The sequence below is a fragment of the Plasmodium brasilianum genome, chromosome 11 (assembly GCF_023973825.1).
Source record: "Plasmodium brasilianum strain Bolivian I chromosome 11, whole genome shotgun sequence".
NCBI classification, from domain to species: Eukaryota; Apicomplexa; class Aconoidasida; order Haemosporida; family Plasmodiidae; genus Plasmodium; species Plasmodium brasilianum.
In genome coordinates this window covers 590,751-611,130 of record NC_090124.1, presented here as the reverse complement: position 1 = coordinate 611,130, position 20,380 = coordinate 590,751, and the positions used below count along the sequence as shown (strand labels likewise).

General features: G+C 25.2%; 2 protein-coding genes across 2 annotated transcripts; both read left to right on the top strand.

The window, feature by feature from the left end:
• Positions 1-481: 481 nt before the first annotated feature.
• Positions 482-6,265, top strand: MKS88_003598 (uncharacterized protein; the record flags this gene model as incomplete). The annotated part of the gene is made up of 1 exon (XM_067216702.1): positions 482-6,265. The coding sequence occupies one exon, from the start codon at positions 482-484 to the stop codon at positions 6,263-6,265; it is 5,784 nt and encodes a 1,927-aa protein (XP_067072410.1).
• Positions 6,266-8,825: 2,560 nt separating this feature from the next.
• MKS88_003597 (uncharacterized protein) lies at positions 8,826-19,212 on the top strand (the record flags this gene model as incomplete). The annotated part of the gene is made up of 2 exons (XM_067216701.1): positions 8,826-17,956; positions 18,363-19,212. 2 exons carry the CDS (start codon positions 8,826-8,828, stop codon positions 19,210-19,212), a joined length of 9,981 nt encoding a protein of 3,326 aa, XP_067072409.1.
• Between the last annotated feature and the right edge of the window lie 1,168 nt (positions 19,213-20,380).

Here is a 20,380-nt window from a genome sequence, read left to right as displayed (position 1 = left end):
TTTGTTTTTTATTAACTTTGACAACCTTTTCTTTGTGACGATTATAGTTTGTTATAGCAATCTTTATATATGTATCCATCTGTAAAATTTATAAATAAATTATAAAAGTAAATGAATTATAATTTTTTTATTAATTTTTGAATGTTATAATATTAAAACAATTTAAATTACAAATATAGCAGTTGCTTAGCGTAAGACAAATTTTTTAATATATTTGAATATATTTTTCTTATCTTCTAGACGTGTGTGTTGGTATTCACTATTCTTATAATAGCGTATGTATATGTACATGTACACATGTATATGTATGTACATATCTATACATCTAAAGATATATATATATACGTATGTGACATATACGAATTTTCATATTTGCATTAGATTAAGAACCGTTTTAAATTTTGTAGTATTATGAGCACAATACTAACTAGGGTAAATAGTCACTTTTAAAAAAATAAACTAAGAATTAGCAAAACAGAAGATGGATGATACTTACAAAAATGCACCATCAAGTGTTATTAATCTACAGGAAGAAGAAATAAATAATTTTCTTATAAGTAATAAAGAGATTGATACAAATTCGAAACCGAGTAATCAACAAGATGTGAGTGAAAAGACAAGCATATCGAATTCACACTATGAAAATGTTTTAAATATTAAATACAGAACAACGAATAGTGAGGAGGTGAATGTAAAAGATGAAAATAAAGAGCAAAACAAGATAACAAGTGAAGTTAATAATGTAGAAGGTATTTACAATTTTGGAAGTCCATGTAGTGAGAATAACATAAATAAGAGTTATAACAACAATAATAATAACGGTGGTAGTAATAGTACTAGTAATACTAATGATAATGATAATAATAATTGCCTTTTTAATGATTTGAAGAAGAATAAAAGTAATTATTACAGTAGTAAAGGATCTAGCAGTTTCGAAAAATTGAACACTGCAACCAGCGTTAGTGAACAAGATTTATTTTTTAATTCAAACGATGGCATAAATTATTCGAACTGTAACAGAATTAATCATAACTTAAATAGTAAAAGTAATATGTTAGATAATGCTTTTGTCCCGTTGAACGTTCATAGAATTATAAAGGACAAGTGTAACGGTGGCTGTAGTGTTATAGACGATGAGCTTGATGAAGAGAATCATCTGAATAATTATAAGTGTAATGGAAGTAGTAGTAGTTGTAAAAATAATATCAGTAATAGTAACAATATTGCTAGTAATAGTAGTAAGAGTGGTGATTTAAGTTATAACACGAGTAAAAATATGAACAAGAAAAGAATTGATACGTCTAATGGCTTAAATAAACCAGTTAATATGAACAATATTTCCAAAAGGGGTATACCTAAACTAAGAAACGCAAATTTGAAGAGTATTAACAGTAGCGGAGGGTTTAATAACACGAATAATAGTACTTTTAAGAATTACAATTTAAACAAAAGAAAAACAAAAAACTTGAATAACTTTTTACATACAGAAGTTAATGGAAGTTGCGAAAAAATGTACTCAAATATAAAAAAAAATTTTCAAATAAATGAATTTGCAAATGTAGATAATAATATGAAAAATATAAATTGTATGGAGTCTTGTAATTTTTGGCAGGATAATGTTAACAGTAGTATGCACACTTTTAGGGGTAAAAATGATGAGGAGAACAACAACGACATTTCACAAAATGATGAAAATGTGCCAAGTGTAAGTACAAGCAGAAATTGTATTAAAGATGGTATCCTCATGATTGAATCAAATATGATAGACGATAATGTAAATAGCGAAGAATATTTTAATATATCAAGAAATTCTAGGAGTAATGATAAGAACAAATACTATGCTCCTGTGAGTAGTAGCTATAACAGCATGTCAAATGATAAGGAAAATTACTACAGGGTGTTAGAGTATAAGGAGGATAGACGTTGCAACAATTACAGCAATTCTAACATTTGCAAGGATGGTTTTGATACAAATAATGTAGGTACGCATGTGTCTAATGTTAGAAGTAATGAAAGTATTATTAATAATGACAGTAATATATATGACAGTATGTATGAGGAAAATACGATATCACACAGTAATTTAAGTAATGAAAAGAATTATCAATACTATAATAAAATGAGTGAGAAATATTTAAATAATGTGAATGTAGATAATTATAACGATAAATCCTTTGCTTCGTTTGGGGTTACTAATGGTAGAAAGAATGAATGTCCAGTAGGCATTGATAACAGTGAGGAGTGTAAAAATATATCTCATGAACATTTCCTTTTTAAAAATCAGCACAAGATATTTAATGGTAATATGAATTATTATATTACATTAATGAACAAAAATTTCAACAAAGTCAATAGTTCTGTTCATGTTAACACAAAAGACTTGAAGGAACATTACATTAAGACGGATAGTACTATATACAGGAATACTCTAACAAATACATGTAAAAACAAAGAGGACGAAAATGAAGAAATATATCAAGATTATAATTATTACGATAGTGAAAATATGAACGTAATGCATAGGAATTATGAGGAAGATATTTTTAAAAAGAGAAAAAATATTAAATCGAACTTGAAGAATATGGGTAATTCTGATATTTTGGGGAAAAATGAACATCATGATGATAATATAAAATTGCATGAAAAAGGTTTAGATATTTCTATGAATTTGAACATTCAAGAAAATTTGTCTTTTTTAAATTTCGATGACACCGGAACTGATTGGAGGTATAATCAGGAGATCGACAATTTTGTAAGCAAGGAAAATAATCGGATAGGCTGTTCGAGTTTTTATGATAAAATGAAATTGAGTAAGACCATGGATTTTGAAATGCATGGAGAAGGTAATAATAATATTTATAGTGGTGATGAGCAAGGAAATTATGGAGAAAAAGATAACATTTTTATAGTATCTATGGATGATAGTGATACTTGCAGCGGAATTTTGAATAGAAATATGAACCATGTTATACAGAATGAAAATAGTCATGGTATAGGTGTTACTTTTAATGCCTTTAATTTTAGCAAACATTTCAAGGGTACAAGCTTGGAGAATTTGAATAGTAGAAATAATATTGATACAACATGCAGCAATTTAAACAATGATGAGAATATTCATAAAAATGATAGTAACGATATTACTTTGACGGATGACAATAATTTAAATGTTTCCATTGCAGATAAAACAGTGGAGAATAATATAAGTGGTGTAAACAGTGGTAGCATTGTAAATTACAGTATGAATAGCGCGAATATGAATGAGAAAAATTTTTCATTTATTAAAAAAAATAAAAATGAATGTGCAAAAAAGTGTATGGATGATAATACTTTAATTTGTGCGGTGAACTTGGAACATTTGGATAAGAAGGAAAAGAACAGTAATAACGTGAAGAAAGTGAAAAAGAAGAATACTGATATAAAAAATGTGAAAAATAATATACATATCAACGACAAGTCTAATATTAACAATAACTCTAGCTGTAAAAGCAACATTAAGGATAACTCAAACGAAGGTATTAGTAAAACCACTAAAAAGGGTAACAAGGAATCAACCACAACTAATATTAGTGCAAATGTAGCTAAAACGAGCGAACTTATCTTATGCAAAACAAATATGAATAATTTGATAACGAGTGATATTTCGTCAGTCATTAATGACAGTACCAAAAAGGTGGACTTGAAAAATGTTGATGAGAATAATAATGGTAGCTGTAACAGTAATAATATTGATGATGTGGATAAGGAAAATATAGATAATGAAAACATTGGTGATGATAATAATGGTAAAATGTACAATAAGATGGATAAAAGAAGCAGTATTAATAGTAGCGATAATGTCCAATTGAAGATCATTAGTAATTTCAGTAATGATAGTACTAACAACACCAGTAGTAATAGAACTTCTAATAACATTATTAACGATAGTAATAGTGGTAATGATAATGAGAATGACATGGTTGCTGATGATAACAGTAACGATGGAAATAATAGCAGGAGCAACAACTCAACGAACAAAAATAGTTTAAGGGTTCCTGAAGGTAATTCAGATCTTGTTAATGATGAACCTGCAAATTGTAATGTATCCAATTATGATATAGCCAATTATGATATAGCCAAATATGATATAGCCAATTATGAACCAGCTAATTATGATCACTTTAAATTTGACAACTATTCTTTTAAAAGTGAAATGATAAGAAATTATAAATCTAGGAACAATGGCTTCTTAAAATTTTCGTCAAGTAATTTACTTAATAGTAAGTTTAATGAGTGTTCAAATAGTAATTCCTTTATGCATAACAGATATAATACAGATGAAAAGGGAAATGGTAGCCTACCGAATTCTTTACAAGCTATTAATAAGTTTAATAAAAATGCTGGTAAATATAGCAGTAACATAATCAGAGAAAATAATTTTAATATATACTCAAGCAATATGGACGATGGAATGCATATGGACAGGAAAATTCTTCATCCCCCCGATTTTTTAAATGTCACCAATAATAATAATGGCAGTAATAACAATAATGATAGCAAAGATAATAATAATAATAATAATAAGGATAGCAATGATAATAAGGATAGCAATGATAATAACCATAACATTCATAACAATAATATATATGACGTAGGTATCGAAATGCATGGTGGATATTACCTACCCATTACAAACAACCCTTTAGAAAACGATGGAAACATAAATTTATCAATAAATGAAAAGGACAAAGAAATTATGAACCCAATTTTTTGTTGTAATAAGCAAAGTATTAAAAATGACCATGGTATGAATTCTGATACCTTTTGTAGTATCCCTAATAATTTAAGTGATGAAAAAAATGATGATATAATGTTTAATACTAACAACAAATTAGATAAATATAATGATATAAATAATGGTAAAAATATGTACCTCCCTCATTTAGGTATCAGGGGCAATATGTACAATACTCATAATAACAACCTTAAAACTAATGAGGAAAATATATTTTATAGTGTGGATGATGAACAAAATATTGTATATAAAAATATGGAAAATGTGCATAATTTTACAGATACTATGATTAATAGTGCTACAAATAAATGTATTTATAATGAAATAAATAATTTACAACCAAACAGTGATAACGATCTATATATTATGGGAAATAGCGAATGCATGTTTAATAATATAGAAGACGATATATATAACGAGTTAAGTAATTTACAAGGGAATGAAATTAAATGTAACAGGCATAGTAATAATAGCCAGAACAATAACAGTAACAATGATATAGGTAATATTAGTGGAAGTTTATGTAATAACCTCATAGACACTGATAAGTATGATACCAACATGAATAGAATTGAAAGCAATATGGAATTCATTTTAGGTGATAATGAAGACTTAGATAAACAGTCAAGAGCTATGATGAGAAATGATAAAATAGTTGAACTACAAAATATTATAAATAGTTTAAAGATTAAGAATAGACAACTAGAAAAAGAGTTAACTGATGTAAAGAACATGCATTTAAAAAAAAAACAAAGCATGATTTTAAAGAGCTTAAATAACAAAATAGATGACATTAGCAGCTATTCAACACTTAAGGATAATACAAATAATTCTGATTGTGATAGTGCCGATTATTCAAACAAATATATACAGAACATATTAAATGATAAAGAAAAATATAATTACGACACAAAAATATCTATTCAAAAGTTTCATTTAGCTTATACAAATAATTCAATTGGGAAATTAAAAATAGCAGCTCAAAGAGATATTAGTGGTTCATTTATGGGTCCCAAAGGAATTCATGTAAAAACGATAAAATCATCTTTGCATATTTCTGTTTATAAAAGTGCGAAGGATGTGTGGTTTCCTGGATTTGCTGATAGTCATGTTTTTTTATTAAAAGGAAATATATTTGGAATTTTAAGAGCATGTCAATTATTATATCATTACGTAAAATCAAAAATGTCCTCATCTAAATGTTGTATATATTTAGTTGCTCCCTTTGAGTGTGTGCAAAAGTTATTAGCAGATGGATGCAAAAGAATGGCTATTATTAAAGAGGAATGTGGTGCAGACGTACGATTAGGAAATCTGTATGTACAAGTGCATGAAGGGTTTACTGAAAGATTAATGGAAATAAGAGGAAACGAAGTTAGTGTGGATTGTGCATTGGAAAAGCTAGTTATTTTTATGCAGTCTTGTTTTTCTGTACAGTCATATGACTACGAGCTGTTAAAGTATCCATGTCGTTCAGTCTTAAATTTACAATAAAAGACAAAAAAAAAAAATAAAATAAATAAATAAAATAAAATAAATTAAATTAAATTAAAACAGAGTAAAATAAAATAATATATAATAAAATAACATAATATGTAAGCTTTTTTGTTAAAATATTTTTATGTAAATATTTTTTTCATCATTATAAATATTTATTGGAAAATAGAGGAACATGAATGGAGAAGTTATATATTTATGTGTAATTATTTTTTTCTGTGTCCCTTTTTTTCATTTACCTTCCTTACGAGTGTATTAACATATATAATGATACGCATGTTTGCACTTACTACACCCGTATGTTTGTATTTATTTTCACTCATTTATTTTGTATTTGTCAACATTCATATGTGTGCATTTATGCCCATATAATATGTATTGTATGTATGTATTATGTATATATATTTATATGTGTGCACGTGCGTAAGCGTAAGCCCAAGCGTATGAACTAGCACATGATATATTGTTAATACGGTTATTTGTCCAAAAAAGGGGATGTATTCCCCCTCCATTTGATTCTTCCCCTTATTTTTACATTAATTTTATTTTTTTTTTTTTGTAACATATATGAATTGTTTAGTTGTAAAGAGTTTATTTGTTTATTCTCTTTTGTTTTGTTATGTTTTTTTTTTTTTTTTTCTTTTATTTAAATCTTCACAAGCATAATTTCAGTACATTTATTTAATAATTTACTTTAATGTTTCAATAGTTAATATTTATAATTATGTACTATTATTTTTTTTTTAGTTATAATATTAATTTACATCAAAGAAATTTTTTTTTAAATGTTTCAAAACATGAATATGTTTATGTAAGATTAACTTAATTTTTTTTTTTTTTTACAAAAAAAAATATAATATTTTTAATTATAGAATAATATTTCCAAAATATTATTAACATTTTTTTTTTTTTTTTTGGTGTTTTTTGGTCGTTATTATATATGTGAAACAGTAAATTACGAAAGAAAAAGGGTGTTATGGTAAATGTGTAACCCGTCTTTTTTTCGGCATTAAGTATCTTCTTTATTTTATTGTTTAATTTTAAATTTGTTATAACTATCGTTATACAGAATTTAATTTTCTTTTTGGCTTTATGGAGCATTTTAACAGTATTTCGTTTGAGAAACACTTTTGATATTTGCCATTTTATTGGGGGTTTTTTGTGTATAAAATGTAATATTCTGTGTACAGATAAATATTTGTTATTTATTATAAGAATATATATTTTCCTTATTACCTGTTGTAATAAGTTTTATAATTCATAGACATTTCCAATCGTAAATATTTAAATAATTGATATGTTAATTTAAATTTTTAGTATTTCTTTTAAAGGTTTAATTTTTAATTTTGCAAATTTATTTATTAATAGAATTGCCTTATTTAATTTACAAAAAAAAAAATAAAAAGTAATAAAATAAAATAAAATAAAATAAAATAAAAGTAAAAATAATTATTATAATTATAATAATAATAATGTTAATATGTACATACAACTTAGAACTTTATTTATACATGTGCTGTTAGAACAAAATAGCAAAAATAATGCACAGCAAAAATTAATTTATTATTTTTGCCTACATTTAATTAATGGTGTTTTTTTTTTTTTTTTTTGGCATATATTTATGTATACATATATATACGTATGATGGAAATAAAGTTGAAATACATTTCAGTGAAAAAATATATAGCAAAAATATACACGATGTATTTTACAACAATGATAAGGAGTAATATTAAAAGGCTGGAAATGCGAAACTACAAATAATAAAATAACTAAATGGCTAAATAACGAATTTATCATAAATCAGACGCTTATACTTTTCTCATTAAAGACACTTAAAATTATATAATGTGTACTTTAATCAATGTAACATAATATGATATTTTCCCGTTTAAACATACAGATAATGTAGCAGAATTAATATTCTTTTTTTTTTTTTTTTTTTTTTTTGTTATGCAATATGACTTTTACTGAAATTCTACCGATATAATTAAGTATAATAAATAAAAATATGAAAAATGATTATGTATATAATATCTTTATTAATTTAGCAAAGAAAAATTCGCTATTCCTTTGAGAATTTAGCTCGCGTCTTATAGTTTATGTATATACATTCTTATGGCATAGAATTTTTCGATAAAACTAAACAGCACATGAATAAATGTATGAAAAAATTATTAAAGACGTTCCTTTTGTTAATTATGAATAATTAAATAATTTTAGCTGTAATAAATATATCGGATTTCATAATGTGTATGCTCTATTTCAGTTAATTATCATTTTTGCAGTATTTTAAATTATTATTGTTTTTTTTTTCTATGGTTAAGTATTTTTTTTCTTTTTTTATTCCTCCACCCCTAGCTCCCGTTGCACATTTCGTTGTTTAATTATGTTTACTTAAACCATTTCGCCGTAAAATTAATTTATTTTTTATTTATTTTTTTTTTCGTCGATTAAGCTGCGTTTCTTTTTCTGGTATTCTATAAGTGATTTATTTACTTTTATATCCTCCATTTGTCCCTATTTAGGTTAAATTAGAACAGGACTTTTTGTAAATATGAATAATTTGAAGTTGTACAGATGCAAGCATTTAACTGAGATATATGCTAAAAATAAGGAAATCAATGAATACTTAAATATTCTACAATATCTTGATTGCTCAAACAGCGAAGGTGTAAGAAGTTTTAAAATATTTATTTTCAATAATTCGTATAGTGCACTACAAGAAAAATATGTTGAAAAGGAGGAGCATGATAGTGAGGAGTCTCTTAAAGAGTGTAACCGAACAACGGAACAAGAAAAAAAAATATTAGATAGTAAAAAAGTGCAATATATGGAATCATTTGAAAAAAAATTAACAGCTCAAAATAATGGAATAGTAAATAAAGAAGAAAAAAAATATTATGAAATATTTATTTTTTATAATAACACATTTTGTACTGATTTGATATATGACACTTTAGCACTGGACATATATGAAGTGCCTTTTAAGATTGAAACTATTGAATTTTTAAAGGAGATATTGATAATGTGTAAATTGTCAAATGACAAAAATGTGAAGGAGGATATATCAGAATGTAATAATTTGTTAATTTGTTATTCTAAAATATTTAAGTTAAGAAAAATTTTTGATTCGTTAGGTTTACAAAATGTTAGCTCTTTCGTTGGAACACTTATAAAACTTCCTTTGGAAATAAATTTAGATAAAAGTGAAATGTATGAAAAAATTAAAACAGCCACAACAGAATTCTTGCTTTTCTCGAAGAATATAAAAAATATTGACATGGAGATAAATGAAGGCCATATTTCTAGATGGGGAAAGCATAACAAAGTTATAAGTATTTCTAATTTAGAAAAAGATTCAAAATTAAGAAAGGAGCTAAGTTATTTTTCTGTTGATTACAAATATAAAGAATTAGTAAGTCAATATGTCGTCTACCAAAGTGAAATTAAAAGTAGTGATAGAAGCATGCCTGATGATGAGCAGCAGGAGCAGGTAGAACAGGACAAGTATAACTACAGGGGTAATAAGGATGAGATATGGTTCATCCATAAACTCGAAAAGGAACCCTACGAAAAAGATGAATATAATGAAATAAATGTGGAAAAAGGAACACTCGATATTAATAATAGATGTATTAAAAAACTTACAGATTATCTACCTATATTTATGAGGACAAAAAATAACAAAACAACACTAATAAATGATATTAATTCTGAAAACAATTTTTGTTCCTCATTATGTGATATATATATTGAATTTTTGTTGTTACTGCGAGAATTAAATATTTCCCTTTGTAGCTATGACTTTTGTTTGTATCTTCCACTGTTAGACATATCCATTAAGCGAACATTTGATAATCTTTGTTATTTGTTATATAGACAATTATTTGATGAAGAAAGAAAGTTAAAATTATTTTTTAACGGTCGAGTATGGTTAAGTTTTAGTGAATGTATATTTATTTCAGAAGATTTAAAAGAAGCATTTTATTTGGGTTTATCTGATATTATAGAATATTCAAATGAGAAAAATTTCCTCTTTTTAAGTAAAAAGGTTAGAAATGCTTTATTATACTATTTGAATATATTATATAATGACAAAAAGTACAATTTAATTACAAAAATTTGTAATCATAATTTGAAATATATAGACAATGTTTCTTTAAATTTTAAGGATATAGATACAGTATTTCATGATGATAACTTATTAAAAAACCAACTGGAAAAGAGCACTAATAAGTTTTTATGCGATGTTATTATAAATAATTTGCCATATGTACAATATGAAAATTGTCTGCCAATTTTGGTTTATTTAGTTCAATTAGATGAAGAACTTATAGATAAATTTCTAAAAGAATGTCCTTGTTTTCCTAATGAGGAAAAGATTTTTAAAAGTATTAATGAATTAGTATTTCCATTAGACAAAGAATATTACGAAATATATATGGAGAGAAGCAATAAGGAGGGTAAACCTACTTCAGATGAGGATAGACAGAATGTGAATATGTTACTTAAACAGAATGACAAAAACGACAATGATGGAAAATGTACAAATCCAGAATCGAATAACACAACGGTAAAAGGTTTTATAAATAGGGGAAACTTACTGTCTTTCGATTTTGTTAGAAGGCTTAGAAATAAAGACATGGAAAAACTGAAGTCTTTAGGTCTAACAATCATCGATGAACAGTATAAATTAAATGATAATATAAACGACATTTTACTAGATTTAAATAAATTATATTTTAGCAAAAGTACTTATCAGAATAAACTGAAAATTTTGAACAAAATAATTGGCCAATTAGAGAAAAACATAAATTACTTAGATGATCCTATAATATTGCAAAAGTTGAGGGAACTTTTCTTTCTCCCCATTTTTAGTAGTAAAGCATTTAGTTACCTCAGCTTGATAAATGACTCATCAGTAAATGGAAGCAACAGTAACAAAAGTAGTAACAGTAACAAAAGTAGTAACAGTAACAAAAATAGTAACAGTAACAAAAATAGTAACAGTAACCAAAATAGTAACAGTAACAAAAATAGTAACAGTAACAAAAATAATAATAATAATAAAATGTTATGTAAGAACGGTTTAAGGTCTACCACACACGGACGTGCTGCTAGTGACAATGATGGGGATGATTATATAGAGGATAATAATGCTGCAAGGAGTAATATTTCCCACCTATCGAATAGTACAAATAACAGAACTTGTAGGAACATTACTGTGTATACAAATAACTACATCAGCAATAGTAATGATTTATTTTTGGAGCACATTACCGAAAAAGGAAATGACAAATATTTGAAGGATTTTATTAGAATAAATGAGGGTTATGATAAAAAATATTTTAATATAGTTTTTTTAAAAGGAAAGAATTATACAATGGAAAAAATTAACATATCTTCAACTTTGAAAGACCTATTAAATTTACATAAGAGACCCTCCATAAATGTTGTAATGGATCACGTCGAATTGCTTACCAAAAATTATAAAAGCTTTTGTTTTCAAAATATAGCAAAGGTGTATGATGATATATATGAATATTTTGAAAATTATATTTGTGAAAATAAATTAAAAGAAAAGTTAAAAAATACCATTAAAGGTGAAACATTTAAACATGACATAACTGATTCTAGACAATTCCTAACGGAGGAGCATCAAATGTTTTTAGATTATATACAAAAGACTAAATATATTTATATTAAGAATAAACTGTGGTGTGCTAAAGATGTATTCATCACAAGATATACTATTCCTTTTAACATTTTTTTGTGTGAATTACCGAAATTATTTAAAATAAAATACCCCAATTTGTTAGAGATGAGTTGTATTCAATTGAAGCTAAAGCACTCCAGGTTAGTTGCTATATTGAACAAGATAATCAATAAATTAGAGAACAAAGGGGGAAAACAGAATGAAACTAATAAAGGTGATGAAGATAATATGCAATTAACTGGTTTACTAAAAATTTCTTATATTAACACATTAAACATAATTGACATCTCCATTTGTGATCAGGCCCTTCAATGTATTGAGGACAAAATCGTAGATTCCAATTATGTGGAAAAGGAAAATCTTTCAAAAAATGGAATATCTAGAAGTAATGAAAAAGCAAATAAAAAATTAGAATGCCAATGTTTTGAACATATTTATTTGCCAAATAACAAGTGCGTTTTGGTGAAAAAAGAAGAGTGTATATATATTAAAAATTCATTACTCCATAATAGCAGTTCGCAGAAAAATAAAATTGTTCATAAGGACGTTAGGGAAATTACTATTGATTTATTAAATATACCAAAAAAGGAAAAAGTAAGTAGTGTTGTAAATAAAGCCAAAACAATAATAGAAAAAAAAGTGTCTCCTAAAATGAAACAAAATTTAGTAAAAATTGTAGGGAAGTATAGACGCCAAACGCGATCTCCTAACATAACAAAAATAAAGTGTTCTCTCCCAAGGGTCAGAAAGGAGAAGACATGCAAAACGGATATGACAACTTGCATAAATAAAAAATCAATTAAGTCAAATATAATCAACACAAAAAAGAATGAATCACTATTAAAATGGAAGAATGAAGAAGTGTCTGTAAATTTCAAAGAAAAGAGTGTATTTTCACTAAAAAGTACCATCAGCGAAATTGTAGCTTCTGATAAGAGTAAAATGTCTCTAAATAATTTAAAAAAGAATGAATTAAAAAAAACAAGTGAGATGAATGAAAATACAATATTTAAAGAAATAAAGAATTTCATATGCTTTTTAGATGATATAGGATGTTTCGATATAAAATTTATTATAGACAAAAGAACTTTTGAAGTAGACAACCTTCCAAGACATTTTTTTAAAAGAGCATGTATGTGTTTGTATATAAAGGTAAAAAATGAAAATTATCAGAAATTTTTGATGGATAAAGATGAGCTAAATATATATGCTTCTTCTTATAATATTATATATAACAAGGAGAAAATAAATTTAGACACAAATAATTGCCAGCCGATTAAAACGTATGCTGATTTAATTTGTTTATATCTGTTTCAGAATTTTCCACAAATAGTAGATTATCTGATAATACTAAATGGTGATAACATTTCTGAGTGGTATTCAAAGGTAAAGGAGGGAAATAGAAATAATGAACAAAGCAATGATACTAATATAGTTAATATATTTTCTTTAAATAGTTATGACCAGAAATTATACAGTGAACTTAGCATATGTAACAGCATAGAACAGAATAATTTTTCTCTTAAAGAAGAAGATATTGCAAGGATGAACACTATAAATAATAATGCAGATGAAACTGTAAATTGGAATGGATGGCATGATAGAAAAAAAAATATATATAGAAAAAAATGTTCATTGGATGAAAAGGATGGGGAATTTATAAAAAAATTTTTTTTATATAACTATTTTTTTGCACACGCGGAAAAAAAAAAAAATGATGAAAATGGATTCCTTCGGAAACTCTCCAAAATTAGAAGTAGTGTAACTATGAAAGAGGGAAACCAAAAAGATGTCATCCAAAGGAGAAGGATAAGGATAAATACGATGGAGGGTGAAACAACATATGTTAGTTCGAGAAGGGTTAAATCCGTGGAAGGAGAAGATCAATTAAAAGAAGCAAGCAGAAATATTTTAAACAATGACGACTATAGAACGATATGCATTCGCCTGTACAACAAACAGAAGTTGTCACTACTAAAAATTATTGAAAATGTATTTTTGGAGTGTAAAAAATTTAATGAAAAATTTTTTTTTTTTTCAAAAAATTTAACCAAATTAGATTTTATAAAAATAAATGAAAAAGATGCAAGAGTAGAAAATGTAGCCAGTTTAGGTATTACTATGTCTAATAACCATTTCCATTTAAGAGAAAAATTTTATGATTCTGTTGTTAAGAAGTCAGAAGAAAGGAAAAAAGAAGATAATATAGATAAGGAAGAAAATGGAAATTCGTCATTAAATTTAGATGAAAAAAATTTAGAAATTTTTTTGCAATGCCAAATATATAATGGTAGTAAGTCCAGCAGATGGATAATAGGCTTATTAGGAGATGTAGGCATATCAATATGTTTTGAACATTATCAGATTTTTCGTAAACATTATTTATTTCAAAATTTAAATATCATCTCAAATATTGATAGTTTACCTATGCATATTAAAGTCAATTTATTTGAGAATAATATTTATAATTTAAAAAAATTGAAGAAAGATAAAAATTTGGAAAGCGTGATAAATAATATATCTGTGCTATATGCACATTTTTTAAGATTAGCTCATAGAAATGCGGTAAAAAAATTGTTTAAACATGATTCAAATAAAATATTGTACAAACATAAGGGAAAATGGATTAAAAGAAAAAAAAGCCAAATGGAAAAATGTTATAATAGCAACAGTGGAAACACTACAGAAACGAGCACAAACAAAGTGAAGGATAATAATACAAAAATTGAAAAGATGAGCAGTATTTTTAGGTGTAATAGTGGCATTAGTAATGGTAATATAACCCTGGATTATATATACAAAATAGATAAGAGTGAAATTAAAAGTTTTAATGAAATATACCAAATTTTTAAGAGCAAATATCTTAATTTTATTCCAAGAAAATATGACAAAAATGATTTTTTCTGTTCCGTTGTTAAAAATGTATTTTTGAATTGCAGAGAACTTCATATTTTACCTTGTCTTAAAAAAATTGATAAAATATATTCCTTATTTTGGAGCAGTATGTACAACTGTGTTAACATATATCCCTTCTGCAAATATGTAAATCAACTTACTTTTTTTTTGTTAGACTTAGGTTTAACTGTTCTCTTGCCCTATTACGAAATTGACAACATTGTCCACTTGCATAAAACTGTAAATTCAACGAATGTACATAACAAGTACGGTGTGAATAGTTCTAACAAGGAGAATAATGATGAATTGAGATGTAAAAGAGAAATAGATATTCTTACGAACTTGGAAAAGAATAATAAAGCTATGCATAGTTTCCAAGCACATTACTCAGATGATAAGGGGGGAAATGGTACCGTTACTCCGTTAACAAAAGAATTTAACCATGAAAAAAATTGTGGACATGTTCTTAACTTAACACCATATTATTTGAGAAGTATAATAAAAAAGCATATTTCTATTTATGTATGTTTTATAAAAGAATGTTTAAATGAAAAGAAAATTTCCTCCGTAGTTTATTTACTGGAATACATTTTTTCAGATTTTAAAAAACATGATGCACGTGATACGTTAATAACTTATTTAAAGAGCATGCCTTTGCTGTTTGTATACAATTATAATTCATCTTATTTAAAAAGCAAAATAGACAACTATATATGTATAGAGGATGTAAAAAAGGATAAAATAGTATATAATATAGAAAAGGAATCGTCCGGTAATAATGAAATGGAATTTTGTAAAACGAAATGTGATGACGAGGAGGGGGATTATGAAGATAGAACTAATAAATATAGAGATGATATGTATGGGGATGATAAGTACAAAGATTGTATGCATAAAGATAGCATGCATAAAGATGATAGCTATAATAATGATACGAATGAGACACAAAATGAGAGCGAGGATGAAGATGTGAATAAAAATGGAGATGGTAAAGTGTTAGATTTCGTTGATAACTCTGTGTACTCTTTTTCCAGTAATACGAGGAAAATTAGGAGAAATATATATTCTATATGCCTCGATAACTTTGTTAAAATTAAAAATAATAATTTTGGTACAGAAGAATTTTTTAATTTTGAATTTATTCATTTGATTAAATATGATGAAGACAAAAAAATTTATTCTTCTAAATATTTTTATTTATTTGATTTAAATAATGTAATTTTTATAAATGTACATTTTTATTCTATGTCTTTTTTATCTCTTCTACTGGAAGCAAAAATCATAGTAAAATTATGCTTTACGGATTTGCCTAATGTGTTGAAGCATAATTTATATTGTAATATTTTTCATTATTCTTCTTCACATGACAGCAAAGAGGATAGAGAAAAAATTGTTTCCCCATGTGATAACTATAATGAATTAACTTCTAATGATAATAGTAGAAGTAACCAAATGAATTTGCTACCATCCTACTCAAAGGAATACTCAAATAACATTTATGAAAATGAATATTATTGTTGTAAAAACATAGAAGAAAATAATGACAATGTTAGCAATTCCTTTTACGATGCAGTAAAAGTTCCTCATGATATTAAAATCATTGTCTATAGTAGACTCTTATTAGAAATGATTAATGAATTATATAATGAGAACATGGAGACAAATATTTTACAGGCATTAAGGGATTTCCGTTTATTAGTAACATTTGATATGTTAACTCATCATGAGTCATACGCATTTATGTATGTACATAATGTAAGTGATATAAAAAACATTATAAGTTTTCAATTTAAGGATGTGCATATAGAAAAAATTTTATTTTTAATAGGATACAAGAAAATGCATAACATATTATCAGCAAATGCTATTTTTACACAACATTTAATAAATAATTATGAAGATATTATGTTATCATTATATAGAAACAGGAAAAAAATTAATTGGTCTCTTTTAAATAGGAGAGAGAGAAATTCTCTTTTACATACGTTTTTATCAAATATAAAATTTAATAGTAACAATATTTTCTATTTTAAATCGTTACCCCTATTTTACTCTTTGAACTCTTCTAGATTTACAAATTTGTTAGACAAAGATAAAATATATATTATAATTCATACAAAATATATTGATTTGATTATTCATATACTGTCAGAATTTGATTCGCATAATAGCAGTATTGATAATTATGGGATTCACCAAAATGGTAAGAATAATTTTTATCAGGGTGATACTAAGATAATTGATTGCAGTGATAGCCATAATAATGATGAGCTCAACAGGATGAACAGCGGCGTTATTGACATGAATACTGGTAAAGGTATAATGGACCCCATTAACACAAATAAAGGTAATAATAACAGTAGTTTTAAGAACATAACATTCAATACCTATAATGTTTATAATAATAATATGTCCTTAAATGGATGTGATGGGGAAGACAATAATCCGTGTATTATTTCGAAAATATACCAAAATAGTATTAAAACAGAAGGAGAGAATGCACAAAATAGTATGGAATTAATAAATGGTACTTCATACAGTGTGTATAAAAGTACAGATGATAATTTAGTTATGAAAAATTCGAATAATATGATAAAGACAAACAAGGATGAAATGAAATCAAAAACGAAACATATATTCATACATCATTCTAACATTAATATAAAGTACTGGAGACATATAAACATTGATTGTTGGTATGGGTATGACATAATTACTAATTTTTTTTTAGAATTTTTAAGAAATTGTACGAGTGAGAACATATTTCAGAATATTATGCTTTTTATATATAAAGAGTATGAAGAAATTTTTGAAAAAAGAAATTTTCAAATGAAGCAAAAAGGAAAGGTTAAAAATGACGCAGATATTACACATGATACAGGTGATAATATATATGGTGTAGACAACATGAACACATCAGAAAATTTGTATAGTGAATTCCTTATGAACATTATTGGTGAGGTGAAGGATATACGTTTAAAATTTAAGGGGAATGTACAAATTTCTCAACTTTATAACGCAAATAATAATATATTCAAAGAGTTCATAAATGATAACAAATTATTTAAATTTATGTATTTCAGCAATTTTAAATATGAAAAGGAATTCTTAGAAAATCTAAACTTTCGTGTAATTCCTAGCACAGTAGAATTGAGTAACTTTCTGCTAATTCTAATTAATGTTATAAAAAGGATAAATGATACAGTAGAATTGAGTAACTTTCTGCTAATTCTAATTAATATTATAAAAAGGATAAATGATAATAATAATAATAATAATAAATAATAATAATAATAATAATAATAATAATAATAATAATAATAATAAATAATAATAATAATAATAATAATATAATAATAATAATAATAATAATAATAATAATAATAATAATAATAATAATAATAATAATAATAATAATAATAATAATAATAATAATAATAATAATAATAATAATAATAATAATAATAATAATAATAATAGTAGTAGTAATAGTAATAATAATAATAATAGTAGTAGTAATAGTAATAATAATAATAATAGTAGTAGTAATAGTAATAATAATAATAATAGTAGTAGTAATAGTAATAATAATAATAGTAATAGTAATAGTAATAGCAATAATAATTTGTTAGTCAAAGTTAATATAGAAAATATATACAGTAACATAAACTTAGACTGCAGCAGGTATAATACATTATTTAATGAAGAACATTTTAATAGAAAAATTGATTGCATTTTAAAATACATCAATGATAACATAAAATTTTTACTTAAAAAAAGAGACGAATATTTTGCTTATTTATTTACGTGTCTAATGGATCTATTAATCAGTACGAAAGAATTTACAGCAAAATTAAAAAATTATAAAGAACTGGAACGATATTATAAGTGTAAGAGCAAAGGAGTAGTTCCATATTCCTTTGACGGAACAAACAACAAATATAATGAATTAACATCAGATGAAAACGACAATGAAAATGAGAATGAAAATGAGAATGAAAATGAAAATGAGAATGAAAATGAAAATGAAAATGAAAATAAAAATGAAAATAAAAATGAGAATGAAAATGAGAATGAAAATAAAAATGACATAAACAATGTCAAAGATTGTGATTATGCGAGCAGTGGTAAATGCGAAGATAGAGATCATGAAAAATATGTACACAAAAATAGTGCGATTACTGATGAACATGGTGCTGGTCAAATGGAGGATTTTAAATATAGTAACAAATACGATAATGAGGTCGAAAAAAATAAATATGAGAAAATATGTGTAATTAATATAAATAGCAGAGAAAATTGTAAATTGAGTAAAAGTAAAACGTTATGATATACTATTTGTTCACACTAGTAAATTGTTCTCATGGTCATTATAAGAGAAAATAGTAACACAATCCATAAGTTTTAGAGTATATAAAGAAATTAAGAAATGATAAAGTAAATAATAAAAGGAATCAAAAACCAAATATTATATTAATGTTATAAATAAAGCTACATAAAGTGGTAAATGCTTTTTCAAAAATTTGCTTCACAATTAAAAGCATGTTAAGGGGTAAAATGAATGGTGCAAGTAGAAATAAATATACAGACAAATAAACCTATAAATAAATATATTTATATATACATATCTCATAGATAAAACAATATTCATATAATTTGTATTTATCTTAGATATATATGTGCTTTAACTTTTTTAATGGGGGAAATATAAAGAAAAGGAAAATAAGTTAAGTTAGCGGAGGAAAATAATCATGGATAATTGATGAATAATTATGAATGTTTTATTATATAGAAGATTTTTAAAATAAAGGAATGCAGAATAAAAATAAAATTCTCAGCTTAGATATACGCGTAAAATTGTATTTTTCAAGTAGGTGCACACGTGCGTCAACAGATGCAATTGTCATTTGGACGCATTCATAGTTTGTTAATATTAAAATGATGCTTATTTTTATCATAAAAAAACTACAAATTAAAGGCATGAGGAAATTATAAATGTAGACAACACCCAGAAAATAACGGAAATATATGAGTTAAATGAGAAACAACCTATACGTGAAGTAATAAACATGTTGCAAAATAAATAAATATAAGTATTACATATAAACATGTGTTTTATTATTTTTTTTTGTTTGTTCTTGATAAGAATCATTGTTTACTGTGTAAGTGGCATTTGTTCAAGGGCAGTAATACATATATATATATATATATACATATATATTAAATACACATTACATATGCATTATATATTCATTATATATACATTACATACATATTTCATACGCGTAACATAAGTATTACACAAATGTTACACAACCATATGAGTACATTTTTTTTTTAATATTTTCCGTAAATATAAAAAAGTATCTCTGTGCACATACTCAGCTTTACACAAAAATTGTGGTACAATGTGTATTAGCCGTACAAATTATAATGTCTAAATGAAAAGATTTTTTTGTACTTATAATTTTTTATTTAACACTTTTATGCATAAAAAA